Source organism: Hyperolius riggenbachi, chromosome 4 (assembly GCF_040937935.1).
Source record: "Hyperolius riggenbachi isolate aHypRig1 chromosome 4, aHypRig1.pri, whole genome shotgun sequence".
Classification (NCBI taxonomy): Eukaryota; Metazoa; Chordata; class Amphibia; order Anura; family Hyperoliidae; genus Hyperolius; species Hyperolius riggenbachi.
Genome location: NC_090649.1, coordinates 37,624,224 through 37,638,380, shown reverse-complemented (window position 1 = coordinate 37,638,380; position 14,157 = coordinate 37,624,224). Strand labels below are relative to the sequence as shown.

Genomic DNA, 14,157 nt, shown 5'->3' with positions numbered 1-14,157 from the left:
GAGGTGAGAAGGAAGGGGGGAAATTGTGCACAGAGCAGCGGGGAGGGGGGAAGCCTCCTCCCTCCCCTAGGAGCCCCCCTTCCGTGCTCCCCCCCTCCAAAATTGCAGCTAGCCAGCCAGCAGCAGCAGTGGGGAATCACTTACCGGGATGATCAGATCCATAGCTCTGCCTGCCGCTGGCTGGTCTGGTCTCCTGCACTGCACTGACCAATCATGCTCTCGCAGGAAGTACTGCGAGAGCGTGATTGGATAGCATCAGTGCAGGAAACCAGACCAGCCAGCGGCATGCAGAGCTATGGATCTCATGCCGGTAAGCTATTCCCCGCTGCTGCCGCTGGCTGGCTGCAATTTTGGAGGGGGTGGAGCGCTGAACGGGGGCCCCTAGGTGAGGGAGGGGGGGAGGCTTCCCCCCTCCCTGCTGCTCTGTGCACAATTTCCCCCCTTCCTGCGCTTTGCCCCCCTCCTTCTCAGCTCTGGGGCCCCCAGGAGGTGGAGCGGCGGGGGCCCACCGATGGAAAAATCAGTGGTTCGGTGGGTCAGTCCAAGCCTGGACAGTAATGCGCATGCGCTGCTTTCTAACTCTGAACCGAGCATGCGCAGTACTGTTACACCAAGAGGGTGCAATGACGCGAAGAGGGTGCCAAGGATTCAAAACTAGGAAGTGTCGGCCAACACCTGACCCAGGTGTCGCCGGCAATGGAGCCGCCAGTGGGACCCGCAGAAGAGTCAGGAGGACAGCGGGGGACCTCGCAGCCTACGGTGGGCTGGGGGAAGCCACAGGTAAGTGAAAGTTTTGATTTTAATTACTGCTCGGGGTCCCTTTAAGAAGATCAGTGGGCACAAGAGGAACATTTTTTTTCAATAAGGCCTTATACTTTTTGAGAAAATCGATTTTAAGATTTCAAAGGAAAAAAGTGTACATTTAAATGGGGCAAATGACAGTTCTTAGTGAAACAATTTCCACAGACTTTAACAGTTAATAGCAAAGGCCCCTTACATCCTAGCAACACCAAATTTGCAGGATATGTTAAAAAGATAGCAGGAAACAGTGTTGGACTGGGAGCTGGAAAAGCTGAGGAAATCCACTTGCTGGCCAAGCAGCAGTAATCAGGTGTTGCTGCTCACAGTGAAGACTTGCTGCAAGTTTCTATTGGGAGTGATAACACAGGGTTACTGCTGATTGGCCAGCAGGTGGATTTCCTCAGTTTTCCCACCTCCCAGTCCAACAGTGGTGGGAAACAATATTTAGAATAAGCGCCACGTGTTTCTCATGAGTCTACATGCTAATAGAAAAAACTTTGTCTGCAACCCCATTATTAAATCACATCTTTGTGTCAAAATAAACCTTTATCCGAATAAAGGGTGATGGTAGACCAGGGGACACTCTCTATGGTGTTTCTGCAGGGAGAGTGGTTAGGCACCACCAGGAGGGGTGGTGGTTAGGGTTAGGCACTACTGGGGGTTAGGGTTAGGTAACACTGGGGGGGGGGTTTAGGGTTAGACACCACCGGGGGGGGGGGGGGGAGGGCTTAGGGTAAGGCATCACCAGGGGAGGGTTCTGTGTGAGAGTAGCTTTGGGTAAAGCTGTACTGTAGAATTACGTACCGATTTTAATATCTTTTCATTATTATCTCCCGTCTGTTTTTAAAATGGTATTTATCGTTAACCAAGTTCATCAATGATGTTTATCATTATTAAGATTTCATTATCCACCACCAGTGCTATTTCGTTACCTAGCCAGGCTCTTTTCTACTGGCGCCCTCTTTTCATGCACGCCTTTGTCCTCTTACCTGTTTTACTAGTTTCAGTTTTGGCCATTTTTTTTTTACACTTTCTAGTTTCATTCCTTTACCAAGCATAAAAAAAATAAATAAATCACCAAACCTGGAAATGGAGCACAGATGTTCACTATGGCATGGACAATGGAACCATGAGAACCACCTAGTAAGGTGTGTTCTGTCTGCACCCCTATTCTTTCTATACACCAACAGCTGCACTTCATCCACTGACATTAAGGTTATCAAATTCGCCAATGACACAACAGTGATTGGCCTCATTGGCAGCACTGGAGAGCAAGAGTACCGCAGCCTGATCAAGAGAATCTGCAATTGGTGCTAGGTCTACAGGTTCGTCCTTAATGTGGCAAGGGGAACTGATTGTGGATTTCAGGAAACTGCCTCCCTCCCCACTGCTAACTGCAGGGTCTGAGGTCTCCAGGGCGCCATGCGTTTGGTTCCTGGGCACAGACATAACTAACGACCTAAGATGAGGGCAGGACACCACCAAAATTTAGAAGGCACAGCAGAGGCTATTCTTCCAGCATCAACTGAAAAAATTAGTAATGTCACAGGAACTGGTGACCATCTTTTAAAATGCTACCACTGAATCTATCCTCTCCCATAGTCTGGTGTGCAGGTGCATCCACTAGCGACACATATAAACTCCAAAAAGTGATTAACACAGCAGAAAATATAACTAATGCTCCCCTGCCACCGCTAGACCTCCTTCATACCACTCGATGGAGGTTGAGGGCCACCAAGATTTCGCAAGACCCCTCCTACCTCGGCAGTTGCTTTATCATGCTCCTCCCATTAGGCCGCCATTGCAGAACCATCCCTTCCAAAACCCCAAGGCAGTCCTTCTACTAACAGACCTGCCCTCCGGCATCACCATAGCCCTTGGGACTGTAGTTTCCCGAAGATGCACACTCCAAACCTCGGAGCACACCTACGCATCTCTGCTCCTCTGCTCCCCCCTCTGCCCTGCAGCTGTTTCCAAAGTTCTTGTGCTGTTTATTCCCCCTATGCTATAATTTGTATGCATCTTATACTGTATCTATGCTGTATCTAAGTAATCCCTCTATGCCTATGTTGTGTTTTGCTTTATGTTCTACTGCCGCTGCCATGTGTACCACACACAATTCCAGGCACACCAATTTGGCGGGCCTGGCTATTAAAGTTAATTCTGATAACAGCTCTTAGCATTGTTGATGGGTGGTGATTGAAAAAGGGAAGGGGCTGCAGAACTGTCCTGGCAATTTTAATGTTGCTTTGATAATATGCCCCAAAGGGACAGCTTTTCTGGCTTCATCCCTGTGATGTTTTTGTTTCTTTAGGTAAAATAACCCGAGTCATCAGGCAGGACGTCAACTGCAAGAAGGATGATCTGGCTCATGTTTGGCCTCTTGTGGACTCTGGCTGGCAGTGATGAGATTTGTAAGTGTATTTATTCAATAATTCCAGAAATGACCGGGCACTCACTTAAAGGGACCCTGAGCTGTGTATTAACCCTCCTGGCGGTAACCCCGACCTGAGCTCGGGGTAGGAAAAATCAGCTGTTATAGGTAAGCCCGAGCTCAGGTCGGGGCAGAGAAAAAACTGCTGCGCCTGCTTACTGGAGTCCCGCGCGCCGATCGGCGCTGCTCAGCGGGACTCCTACACCTCTCCCCCAAAGTTTGCTACAATTATCTGGCCGCCGGGATCCCCATATCCCCGGTAATCTTGCGGGGACCCGGCGGCCATGTGACCAGAGCAGCAGCGGCGGTGGCGGCGGCACATATACCCTTGGAGTAGGAGTCCCTGTGCGATCGGCGCTCTCCAGGGACTCCTGCCTCTCTCCCCCAGCAGCAGCATTGTTTGTCCGGCCGCCGGGATCCCCATATCCCCGGTAATCTTGCGGGGACCCGGCGGCCATATGATCAGAGCGGCGGCAAATTTACCTTTGGTGCAGGAGTCCCTGTGCGATCGGCGCTCTCCAGGGACTCCTGCCTCTCTCCCCCAGCAGCAGCGATGTATGTCCGGCCGCCGGGACCCCCATATCCTGTTATTCTCTTGGGGACCCGGCGGCCAATCAGAGGAGCGGAGGGTGGCGTGACGTCATGGGGGTGGGGCGGGAAATTTGAAAAATTGTGTTCATTGGCTGCAAAGTGCATTGTATTGGATACACATGAATCAAATTCATGTGTATCCAATACACTGTTGCCATTTGGTTGTGAGCTGTGCTGTGAGCTGTGAGCTGTGCTGTGAGCTGTGAGCTGTGCTGTGATCTGTGCTGTGATCTGATCTTCCTACCGATTTGTGTACCGACCTCTGCCTGGATTTTGACCTACGTTTTTCGCCTGCTGATTCTGCCTGTTATTGGATTTCTGTGTACCGACCTCTGCCTGGATTTTGACCTACGTTTTCCGCCTGCTGATTCTGCCTGTTATTGGATTTCTGTGTACCGACCTCTGCCTGGATTTTTACTACGCTTTTTTCCTGTCACCTGCTATGGCGTCATCCTCGAAGCGTCTCACAGCGGAAGCGCTGATGCAGTTCGAGGACAGCGATCCGGATTTGCAGTCACTGGAGGACTCCAGTGACAGTGATGCTCCTGGCAACCTGTCGTCTGATTCTGACAGCGACTCCATCACCAGCGACACGGAGGAGGTTAGTGACGCACGTGTTTGGTGCCCAGTCAACACCACTCAGGCCCCACCACCGCCCCCCCGTTTCCCTTTTACTGGAGAGCCCGGCTTGAAGGTTGAATGTGATCACTGCCCCCTGGCCTACCTGCAGCTGTTCTTCAGTGACGCTGTTATTGATAAAATCGTGGTGGAGACGAACCGCTACGCCGCGCAAGGAATTGCTGCTCCACGAGGTCCCTTTTCCAGGAGCAGGATGTGGGAGCCTATCACCAAGGAGGACTTGTGGCTGTTCCTTGGACTAATTATTCTGCAGGGGGTGGTGGGGAAGCCCCTGCAGAAATGGTACTGGTCGACGAACAAAATAATCGCTACCCCCTTCTTTGGCACGGTAATGTCGGAGTACCGTTTTGGACTCATCATGAAGTTTCTACACTTCGCAGACAACTCCGCCTTCGAAGAGTCAACCCACCCAGCGCCAAAGTTGAAAAAGATCTGGGAAGTTTTTCAGCTGGTGATGGAAAACTTCCGCAACACTTATGTGCCCCAGAGGGACATAAGTGTGGATGAAAGCTTGATGGCGTACAAAGGCCGACTGTCCTGGATACAATACATCGCGTCCAAGAGGGCCCGGTTTGGAGTGAAGTCCTACATGTTATGCGAGGCATCAACGGGCTACATCTGGAACAGCATACTGTACACCGGGAAAGGGACACAATTTAACCCTGCTTTCAGCAGCTACGGGGTGGCGACTTCATCCGTGCTATCTTTGGTGGAGCCCTTGTTGAATAAGGGGTACTGTGTCATCACAGATAATTTTTACAGTTCACCTGAACTTTTTTTTTTTTAATTTTAATTCTTTATTGAAATTTTTGTTATACAGTACAACAGTCAGTGCTATCTGCACTTTATAACATACAACTTTATGTATTATATTACTTCTACAGACCTCCATGTACATGTATTGGTACATCACGTATTCATATACTATGGTCTTTTCTATTTTCCAGGCGGCTGGGGTTGAATCTCCTGGGATTAGATTTAGGGTGTCTCTACGGTGGTGCTTGATGGTGTCGCTGTGCTTATCTCACCTGGTCTGTACCAGCGTACAGGGGGAGGCAGCTATGGGAGGTTTTGAGACTGGTTAACTATTCTGGGCTTAATTGTCTTGGCTTAGCGTTTTGTCTATTGCACACTGCATTTGTTAACCTTGATGGGTATGTCTGGATTGTTGGTCAGGGTTTAAAGGGATATGAATTTGGTTCCTACCGATCCAGCCGCCATGAGGCTAGTTAACTTAACACACATTAACATACGAACATAAAACATAACAAGATAACAAGAACAAGATAAGATAATAGCTTAACACTGCAGTTGTTGATCTGGTTGTTGGTCTCTAGATTCACTATTAATACTGTGGTCGTTATTGTGAGGGGTTATCTATGGGGTTGTTTGTTTAAAGTTGGTAAGGTTGGTCGTTCTCCCGCTAGTTTAGGTTTTCACAATGAGTCTGGATTAAGGGTTAGGGCTTTCCTTGGGCCTGCTATGGAGGGATTTAGCTTTTTATCCTATTCCCTCTGGCCAGGGGGGGAGGGAGTATAAAACAGACATAGTAGTAAAGGATCTGGACCTTATCCTGTGTTCTAGTAAAATGTTTTGTTCGCAGAGACATTTCAGCTGAGCTAAGGATGGACTGTCTTCAGATTTCCAGTTTTGGAGGATAAGGGACCTAGCCGCTGCAAGGATATGGAAGGTGATTGGTCTATGAGCCAGGTCTATTTCTTCCATTCCTATGTTGAGCAGAGCTAATGTCGGGGATAAATCGTTGGATGTATGTGTAAGGGCTTGTATTATTGATTGGACTTTTGACCAGAAGGACTTTATTGTGGGGCATTCCCACAATATGTGGGTTAGGGTGCCTACTTGGCCACACTTTCGCCAGCATAGATGCGAAGTAGAGGGGTCAAAGGCTGCTGATTTCCTTGGTGTGATATACCACTTCAGAAAGATTTTCTGTAGAAGCTCCCAATGGGAAATGCATTTGGAGAGTTTAGAGGCTAAGTTAAATGCCGTGCGGATCTGCTGGGTGGAGATATTAGTATTTAGTTCTATCTCCCATGATTTTATGTATTTGTTTAGGGCGTTATTCCTGCTTTCTCCTGTAATTAATTGGTACCATTTTGACATTCCTCCTTTATTAATGGTCGTGTTATTTAATAATAATAGAGTCTTATGTGGTAGACTAGAGAATTTAGGTTTGTTGGTGGAGGCCCAATGTTTCAGTCTCAGGTACGTAAATATTTGATTATTGGGTAGGTTGTATTGTTTTTGTATGTCTGCAAATTCTTTCAAGTGCTCTCCGTCCCAAATATCATTTAACTTGTGAATACCTCTGCTTTCCCATTGGGAGAAAGATATATCTTTTATTAGGGGGGCTACAACGTCTAGGCCCACCGAAAGGTTTGGACTTCCGGGTTCGTCTGATGATGGTGACATGTATCTTTGCCATTCTCTAAGGGTCGTTTTAATTGTTTCTGTGTTGGATTTGGGTGTGGGTAGGCCCATTATGTGATACGATAGTAATGTTCTGAGGGGTTGGCCCGCCAGATGTTGTTCTATTTGTACCCAGTGTTTGTGTGTCTTGGTGGTCCACCAATGTCGGGCCATATCTAGGATGGTTGCTGAGTAATACCTTTCTAAGTCTGGGACCCCCATTCCTCCGTTAATTTTTGTTAGCGTGAGTGTCGGTATTGCTATCCTTGGCTTTTTCCCTGCCCATAAATATTTTGTCAAGATTCTTCTGGCCTCTAAAAAGAAGTTCTTTTTCACTACGCAAGGGACTGTCCTGAAGTAGTAAAGTATCTTGGGGAGTGTGAACATTTTAAATGTGTTGAGCCTTCCTGCCCAAGATAATTCGTGTCTCCCTAATGCTTCGGTTTCTTGTTTCATCTTGGTGAGAAGTGGGGTGTAATTGGCTTTGTATAGTTCCTTGGGGGTATTGGGTATTTGAATGCCTAGATAAGTAATTGACTTCTTGGCCCATGGGTAAGGAAATCTAGTTGAAATTTCTTTCTTAAGCCTACTGGGGATATGTATTGCTAACATGTGCGACTTTACTTGGTTTACTTTATAATAGGAGACTTCCGCGAAGGTCTGTAGGGCATGAGTTACTGCTTCTAGGGAGTGTAAAGGGTCGGTCAAGGGGAGTATCACGTCGTCGGCAAATAGGCCAACTTTGTGTTGTATTGCACCGATATTGACTCCCTTGATCATATGATTTGATCTGATAAATTCTGCTAGGGTCTCCATTATTAAGATGAAGATTAGGGGGGATAAGGGGCACCCTTGGCGGGTTCCATTGCTTATTTGGAATGTTTTAGAAAGAAACCCTGCCGCATTGACCCTCGCGGAAGGCAGAGTATACAGTGCCATTATTGCGTTGAGGATATCTCCTTCAAATCCAAATTTAATTAACGTTTGTTTTAAAAACCCCCAATGGACCCTGTCGAACGCCTTCTCAGCATCCAGTGTTAGGAGCAGAGAAGGCGTTCGGCAGGAGTCCAGGTTGTCCAGAATGTCTATCATTCTTCTCGAGCCGTCACCGGCCACTCTTCCCTTTGTAAACCCCACCTGGTCGGGGTTGACCAGGTCGGGTAGTATGTCTATTAGGCGTCCTGACAATAATTTGGCATACAATTTAATATCCGCATTTAGCAGAGATATAGGCCTGAAACCAGCGGGATTTGAAGTGTCTTTTCCTTCTTTTGGTAGTACACTAATTGTGGCGTGTAGGAATTCCTTCGGTATGGTGCCAGTGGTTTTAAAATTATTAAAAGCCTGGGACAAATAGGGTGTGATGGTCTGGTGAAAGCAGTTATAAAATTCATTGGTGTAGCCATCTGGACCTGGAGCTTTCCCCCGGGGGGATGATTTGATTACTTTTAGGAGTTCTTGGGGTTGGATTTCTCCGTTCAGGACTTCTAATTGAGAGGGTGATAGTGAAGGGAGTTTAAGGGGGCTTAGAAATTTATCTATGTTTATTTGGGTGGGTTGGGGTGTTGTGGGGTCGGTATTTAAATTGTATAAGTCTTGGTAAAAGTCGCTGAAGATATCCGCAATCTCCTTAGGGTTGGAGGTTTGGATTCCGCTTTTGGGGTCGGTGAGGGATTGAATTTTATATTTGATTTGTTTCCCTTTTATTTTTTTGGCTAGGAAAGAGCTGGCTCTATTATGTTGCGAATAGTATGTAAGTTTGGCTTTTTGGAGGTTATAATCGTATTGTTGGAGGAGTAGTAATCTTAGTTTGTGGCGAAGAAAAAAGAGTTCTTTCTCTTGGGGTTCTGATAGGGACTTTTTGTGCTTTTGCTCCAGCAGGGTAATCTTTTGAAGGAGATCTGAGACTTCAGAGTTATATTTTTTTTTTTGGCTTGCGCCCATTTTTATCAGTAAACCTCTAATGTATGCTTTGTATGTGCACCATAACAGGGGGCTGCTGGTTTCAGGCCTCATGTTGTTGCGGAAAAATTCCTCACTTTGTTCTCTTATGATGGTTTGGTTCTGTTCATTTAAGATAAGTGAGTTATTTAGTTTCCAGGTACGTTGGTTGGGGAGGGATATATTGGTCTGCAAGCAGATGTGAGTGGGAGAGTGATCGGACCAGGTGATATTGCCTATGGACACCTTTTTAATTTTTTGGAGTGTAAAGCCATCTGTAAGGAAAAAATCTATTCGGGCATATGAGTTATGAACTTTGGAGAAAAAGGTAAAGTCCTTTTCAGGGCCGTGAAGGATCCTCCACGGGTCATACAGACCTTCTGCCGATAGGATTTTGTGAAGGGAGGGGGATCTCCTGGTGGGGCCTTTTGAGGAGTCAAGGTCATTTAATATGCAGGCGTTGAAGTCTCCCCCGTATATGGTTGTGCCTATCTTGACTTGGTTGGTTATTTTGATTATGCGTTTCAGGAATTTTAGCTGACCAGAGTTGGGGGCATATAAGTTAACCAGTGTATATTTTGTGCCATCAATAGTGCAAATCAAAATACAATATCTTCCTTGAGAGTCTTGAATTTCCTTGTGGATTTCTATATCTTTCCTTCTGTGGATTGCTGTCATTACCCCTCTCTTTTTTTTTGTGAATGAGCTGAAAAAGGTATGTGGATAATCCGGGTGTTGGCAAAGCTGTTGGTACTGTAGAGTCAGGTGTGTCTCCTGCGCAAATAGAATGTCTGCTTTGGCCTGCTTAGCCTCTTTCCAGAGTAAGGAGCGTTTAAAGGGGGTGTTCAGTCCTTTGGTGTTCAGGGATGAAATGTTAAGTTCCATTTGTGAGTATCATGGTAGTGCTGCTAGCGGGTGGGTTGGTTGAACAGGCTTGGATAATAACCTTAATTTCTGGTTGGTAAGTTGCAAGGGAAGTAGTGAAGATCTGCGAGAGCAACAGCTTTAGAACAGACAAAACTTTTAAGCAGTGTTGTTGGGATACTGGTAGGGGGGCCTGAAGCCCCAGGCTACCGGTATCGTGTGGAGGAGCTCGAAAGCCATGTGGAAAGGGAAGGGGGTACCACATGAACCTTTCGAAAAATGAACGGCCATCGGGATGGTGGTGGGCCGGAGGTATTGTGGTCTAGTATCGAGCATATCCGTGTGCTCCCGTAAGTGTTTGTTTTCCACTCTGGGCGTACTCTACCGGCTTGGCGGTGGGGTTTTGGTGTCAGTAGATCTTGTGGGATAGAAATTTTCAGTTTTCCTAGGGCCTCTTTTCCCTCCTCTATTGAGGTGATGGTTAGCCTCTGGTTGCCCCTCGTCACTAGTAGTTTAGTGGGGAAGGCCCATTTGTAGAGTATACCATGTTGGCGAAGGGTTTTGGTAACCGGCACCAGTGATCTGCGTTTTTGCAGAGTATGTTGGGAGAGGTCTGTATATAAGTGGATATGGCTGTAGGGGTCAGGTAGTGAGCAGTTTTCTTTTACAGCCAGTAGGAGTTTCTCTTTAGTTTGGAAAAAGAGAAAACGTGCAATCACGTCTCTTGGAACTGTTTCTGCCAGGAACTGCGGTTTTGGGAGTCTGTGGGCTCGCTCAATTGTTATCTCTATATCCGGGATGGTTGGGATTGTGGCTTTAACTAATGATTTCAGGTAGTTCTCTAGTTCCTGCTGGGATATCTTCTCTGTGATGCCTCTAAACTTTAGATTGTTTCTTCTATTACGATCTTCGGCGTCAGCCGCTTTACTTTTAAGCCATGCTATCTCATCAGTATGGGAGTCCGTCAGGTCCACCATCTTATTGTGTTCTGATGAAAGTTCAGCTAGTCTGTCTTCAGTGCTAGATACTCTTTCCCCTAGCTCATCTGTGGCTCGCTGCAAAGATGTGGTGATGCTATTTATCTGTGCCATCATGGATTTTTGAAAGGACAGCAAGATGTCCTTAATAAAGGCCTGTGATACTTCCTGGGAGGATATGGGGAAGTGTTCTATACCCGGGTGTTCTGGTGAGTGTAAATTTAGCCCCTGGTTAAAGTCAGGGCCTACCTTGTCGGATGCTTCCTGCAGCTTGGAGCGAGACTTGGCCGGGCTCCGGGTAGAAGGGGAGTCTGCCGAAGATGCGGAGTCGCTTTCGGATCCAGGTTGTTGCAGGTCCTGTGTGGGGGAGGTGTTTTCTACGGAATCCGCATGTACGTGTGCTGACTCGGCGCCATCTTGTGTGGATCTTTTCTGCCTGGCGGTCCGGGCCGCAAAGAAGTCCGTTAGTTTCCGCGGCTTGGCGTCGGACTTTTTTCTTTTTTTGCTGAGCTCCAGCTCCATTGCCGCTTCCTCTCTGCTATCTGGCATTTTTAGGCCGGTAGGGCTGCTTTGGATGTCGCTTTGGGGAGATCACGGAGAGAGCAGCCTCTTCACTCGTCCATCCACCACGCCGGCTGGCCACGCCCCCTTCTCTCACCTGAACTTTTTGAAATACTCATCAGGAACAAAACTGATGCCTACGGCACCGTTCGTCCTAACCGGCGAGAAATGCCTACTGCCTTCGCCAAGCAAAAGCTAAAATCTGGGGACATTGTGGCTTGGCAGAAGGGAAAAATGTTGGCACTCCGCTGGCGTGACAAGAAGGACGTGTGTACGCTCAGCACTGTCCATGATGCTTCATCTGCCACCACCACAACGCGAGGAGGGAAAGTCCTGGCCAAGCCGCAAGTCATCCTGGACTACAACCATACAATGGGTGGGGTGGACCGAGCTGACCAGGCGATGACATACTACCCCGCAGTCCGCAAACAACAAAAAAAATACTACAAAAATTTTTTTCGGCATCTGCTGGAACAATCTCTGTGGAATGCGTTCATTTTGTATAAGCAACGCAGTGACAGGCCAGGAACGCATTCCGACTTTATATGGAAAATGTGCGAAAGCATATGTCTGAAGTACCAGACTTCATCAGCAGATGTGCGAATTGGGCGCCGTGCATCATATGTTGTCAACCCTGAGCGCCTCACTGGCCGCCACTTTTCAGACTATATTCCACCCACTCCAAAAAAAGCTGCTCCAACTAGGATGTGCGTTGTTTGCTGCAGCAAGACGGATAGCAAGGGTAAGAAAGTCCGCAAAGAAACCCGTCTCTACTGCCCGGACTGTAATGTCACCCTGTGTGCTGTTCCATGTTTTAAAATCTACCACACACGGGAGGTGTATTAGTTATACACTGTACTGCATGTACATACTGTATATATAATCTGCTGCTTCTTTGTACAGTTTTGCTATTTCAGTTTATTGATAAATTTAATTTTTTCAGCAAATTTGTGTTACAGTCTTTTATTTATATGCAGGATATCTTACAGGCCTTTATTCTGATATATTTTGGTGAGTTAAGACTTAATAATTGGATGCCTAAAATTCTTGAAAAAAATGTACCGCTTTTGACTCATAATTCCAGACAGAAATGAACCGCCAGGAGGGTTAAAAAAGAAAACCAGACTTACCTGGGGCTTCCTCCAGCCCACCATAGCCCACGAGGTTCCTGGTATTATGCAGTAGAACAGGAGATATTGGCAGAGCTTCCAAATACAGGCTGTATCTGAGTTGACCAGCTCCATAGATTTGCAGAACCACACACGGACAGATAGCACAAGTTGCATTCAAAACAGATGCAGTAAGGGAGGCCATTGGCCTCATGGATAGCCTGTGCACAAATTGTTCAATACTAGACTCTTCCACAATGATGACATGCCCATGTGTGGGCTCTGCACTTCTATGTAGCTGGTCAACTCGGATGCAGCCTATATTTGGAAGCACTGCCAATGGCCTCAATTCACTAAGCTTAACTCCTGTCTTTAATAACTCTTCTGAGCTGTTTTACAGTTATCACCATGGTGATATAATTGTGATAACTGTAAAACAGCTCAGAAGAGTTATTAAAGACAGGAGTTAAGCTTAGTGAATTGAGGCTATATTCTCCTGTTCTACTGCTTAATGGGTGTAAAGTATTGAACAGTAAGATTCATTTTTGGACTTCTCCTGTCAATGTACTGAAACTATCATCAATGTAGTGATAAGTATTGTTGCGTAAATATGGCCACTTTTTATTTAGCATAATTTTAAGAAAAAGTTCTACATTTTCAAGTATACAGGCATAAAAAAATATTTTTTTTGCCAAATGTGCTGGATTTAACAGACATGATAAGATTTTTTTTCCAAAGCATTGAAATCTAAAAGCACAAGGAAAAGCATTTCGTGAAAGTTTTTTTTTTTTTTTCTGTGAAGAATGTGTATTTTGTTAAAGGACTTACAAGGCGAAAAAGTGCCAAAAAGTTAAATACCTGCATGTAATATCAATGCACGGAGGGCACCGTCCGCGCCCTCCGTGCCGTTCCGCCAGGTCCCCGCAGCTCAATGTGCCCCCCGGCCTGTCCCGACCCCGCCCCCCCCCCCCCAGCCTGGGTCGGGCTGTTCTTCCTCCACAAAGTGCGGCTGCGCAGCTCTAGGGCCTCCCCCCCGATCCACGCAACAGGAGACGGCCTGTAGCATGGATCGGGGGGGAGGCCCTAGAGCTGCGCAGCCGCACTCGCGCATATGCGAACTACGCAGCCGCGGCCAGCTCCGGCGGCCATCTTTGTGGAGGAAGAACAGCCCGACCCGAGCTGGGGGGTTGGGACCGGCCGGGGGGCACATTGAGCTGCGGGGACCCGGCAGAACGGCATGGAGGGCGCAGACGGCGCCCTCCGTGCATTGATATTACATGCAGGTATTTAACTTTTTGGCACTTTTTCGCCTCGTAAGTCCTAGAATTCCTTATATTCCTTTTCAAGATCTGTTTGTTTATTTTCTTCCTGTTATTGAAAAAAAAAATGTTGAAAGTAAAATTCATTATATTTTTGCAAAACATTTAAGATATGTGGTCTGACAAAGGGAGTGACAGCCAAAAGCTTATACAATTACAATGACAAGTTTCACCACATTAACTGCTGAATAATTTTCAGTACAGTATATCCTCAAATATAAGTCGATCTCGTACATAAGTTGAATCCAACATTTGACCTTCATAAGCTGGAATTTTATTGACTCAAGTATAAAGTCTAGCCAGACAAGTTAAGGGAGGTACTTAGGGACCAGGAGGAATTAACATCTGCACTTTGGGTCCAGGAGGGGTTAATGAATGCATTGCAAGTATTGTCAGGGGCTGTTCTGTCATGATGCGGGGTGAGGGGCTGCCCCAGGTGGAAAAAAATTGGGGGCGGTGCCAAAGCCGACACCTCACTGGCCGCCCGCCCA

General features: G+C 46.9%; 1 protein-coding gene across 1 annotated transcript in view; it reads left to right on the top strand.

Annotated features, from left to right (window-relative positions):
- LOC137571174 (fucolectin-like) overlaps positions 1-14,157 on the top strand; it is a 29,750-nt gene that overhangs the window by 6,297 nt on the left and 9,296 nt on the right. Inside the window, exon 2 of the mRNA XM_068279978.1 lies at positions 3,116-3,215. Within this exon, the coding sequence (XP_068136079.1) occupies positions 3,161-3,215 (55 nt within the window). The 5' untranslated portion in view covers positions 3,116-3,160. The remainder of the gene's footprint in view (positions 1-3,115; positions 3,216-14,157) is intronic.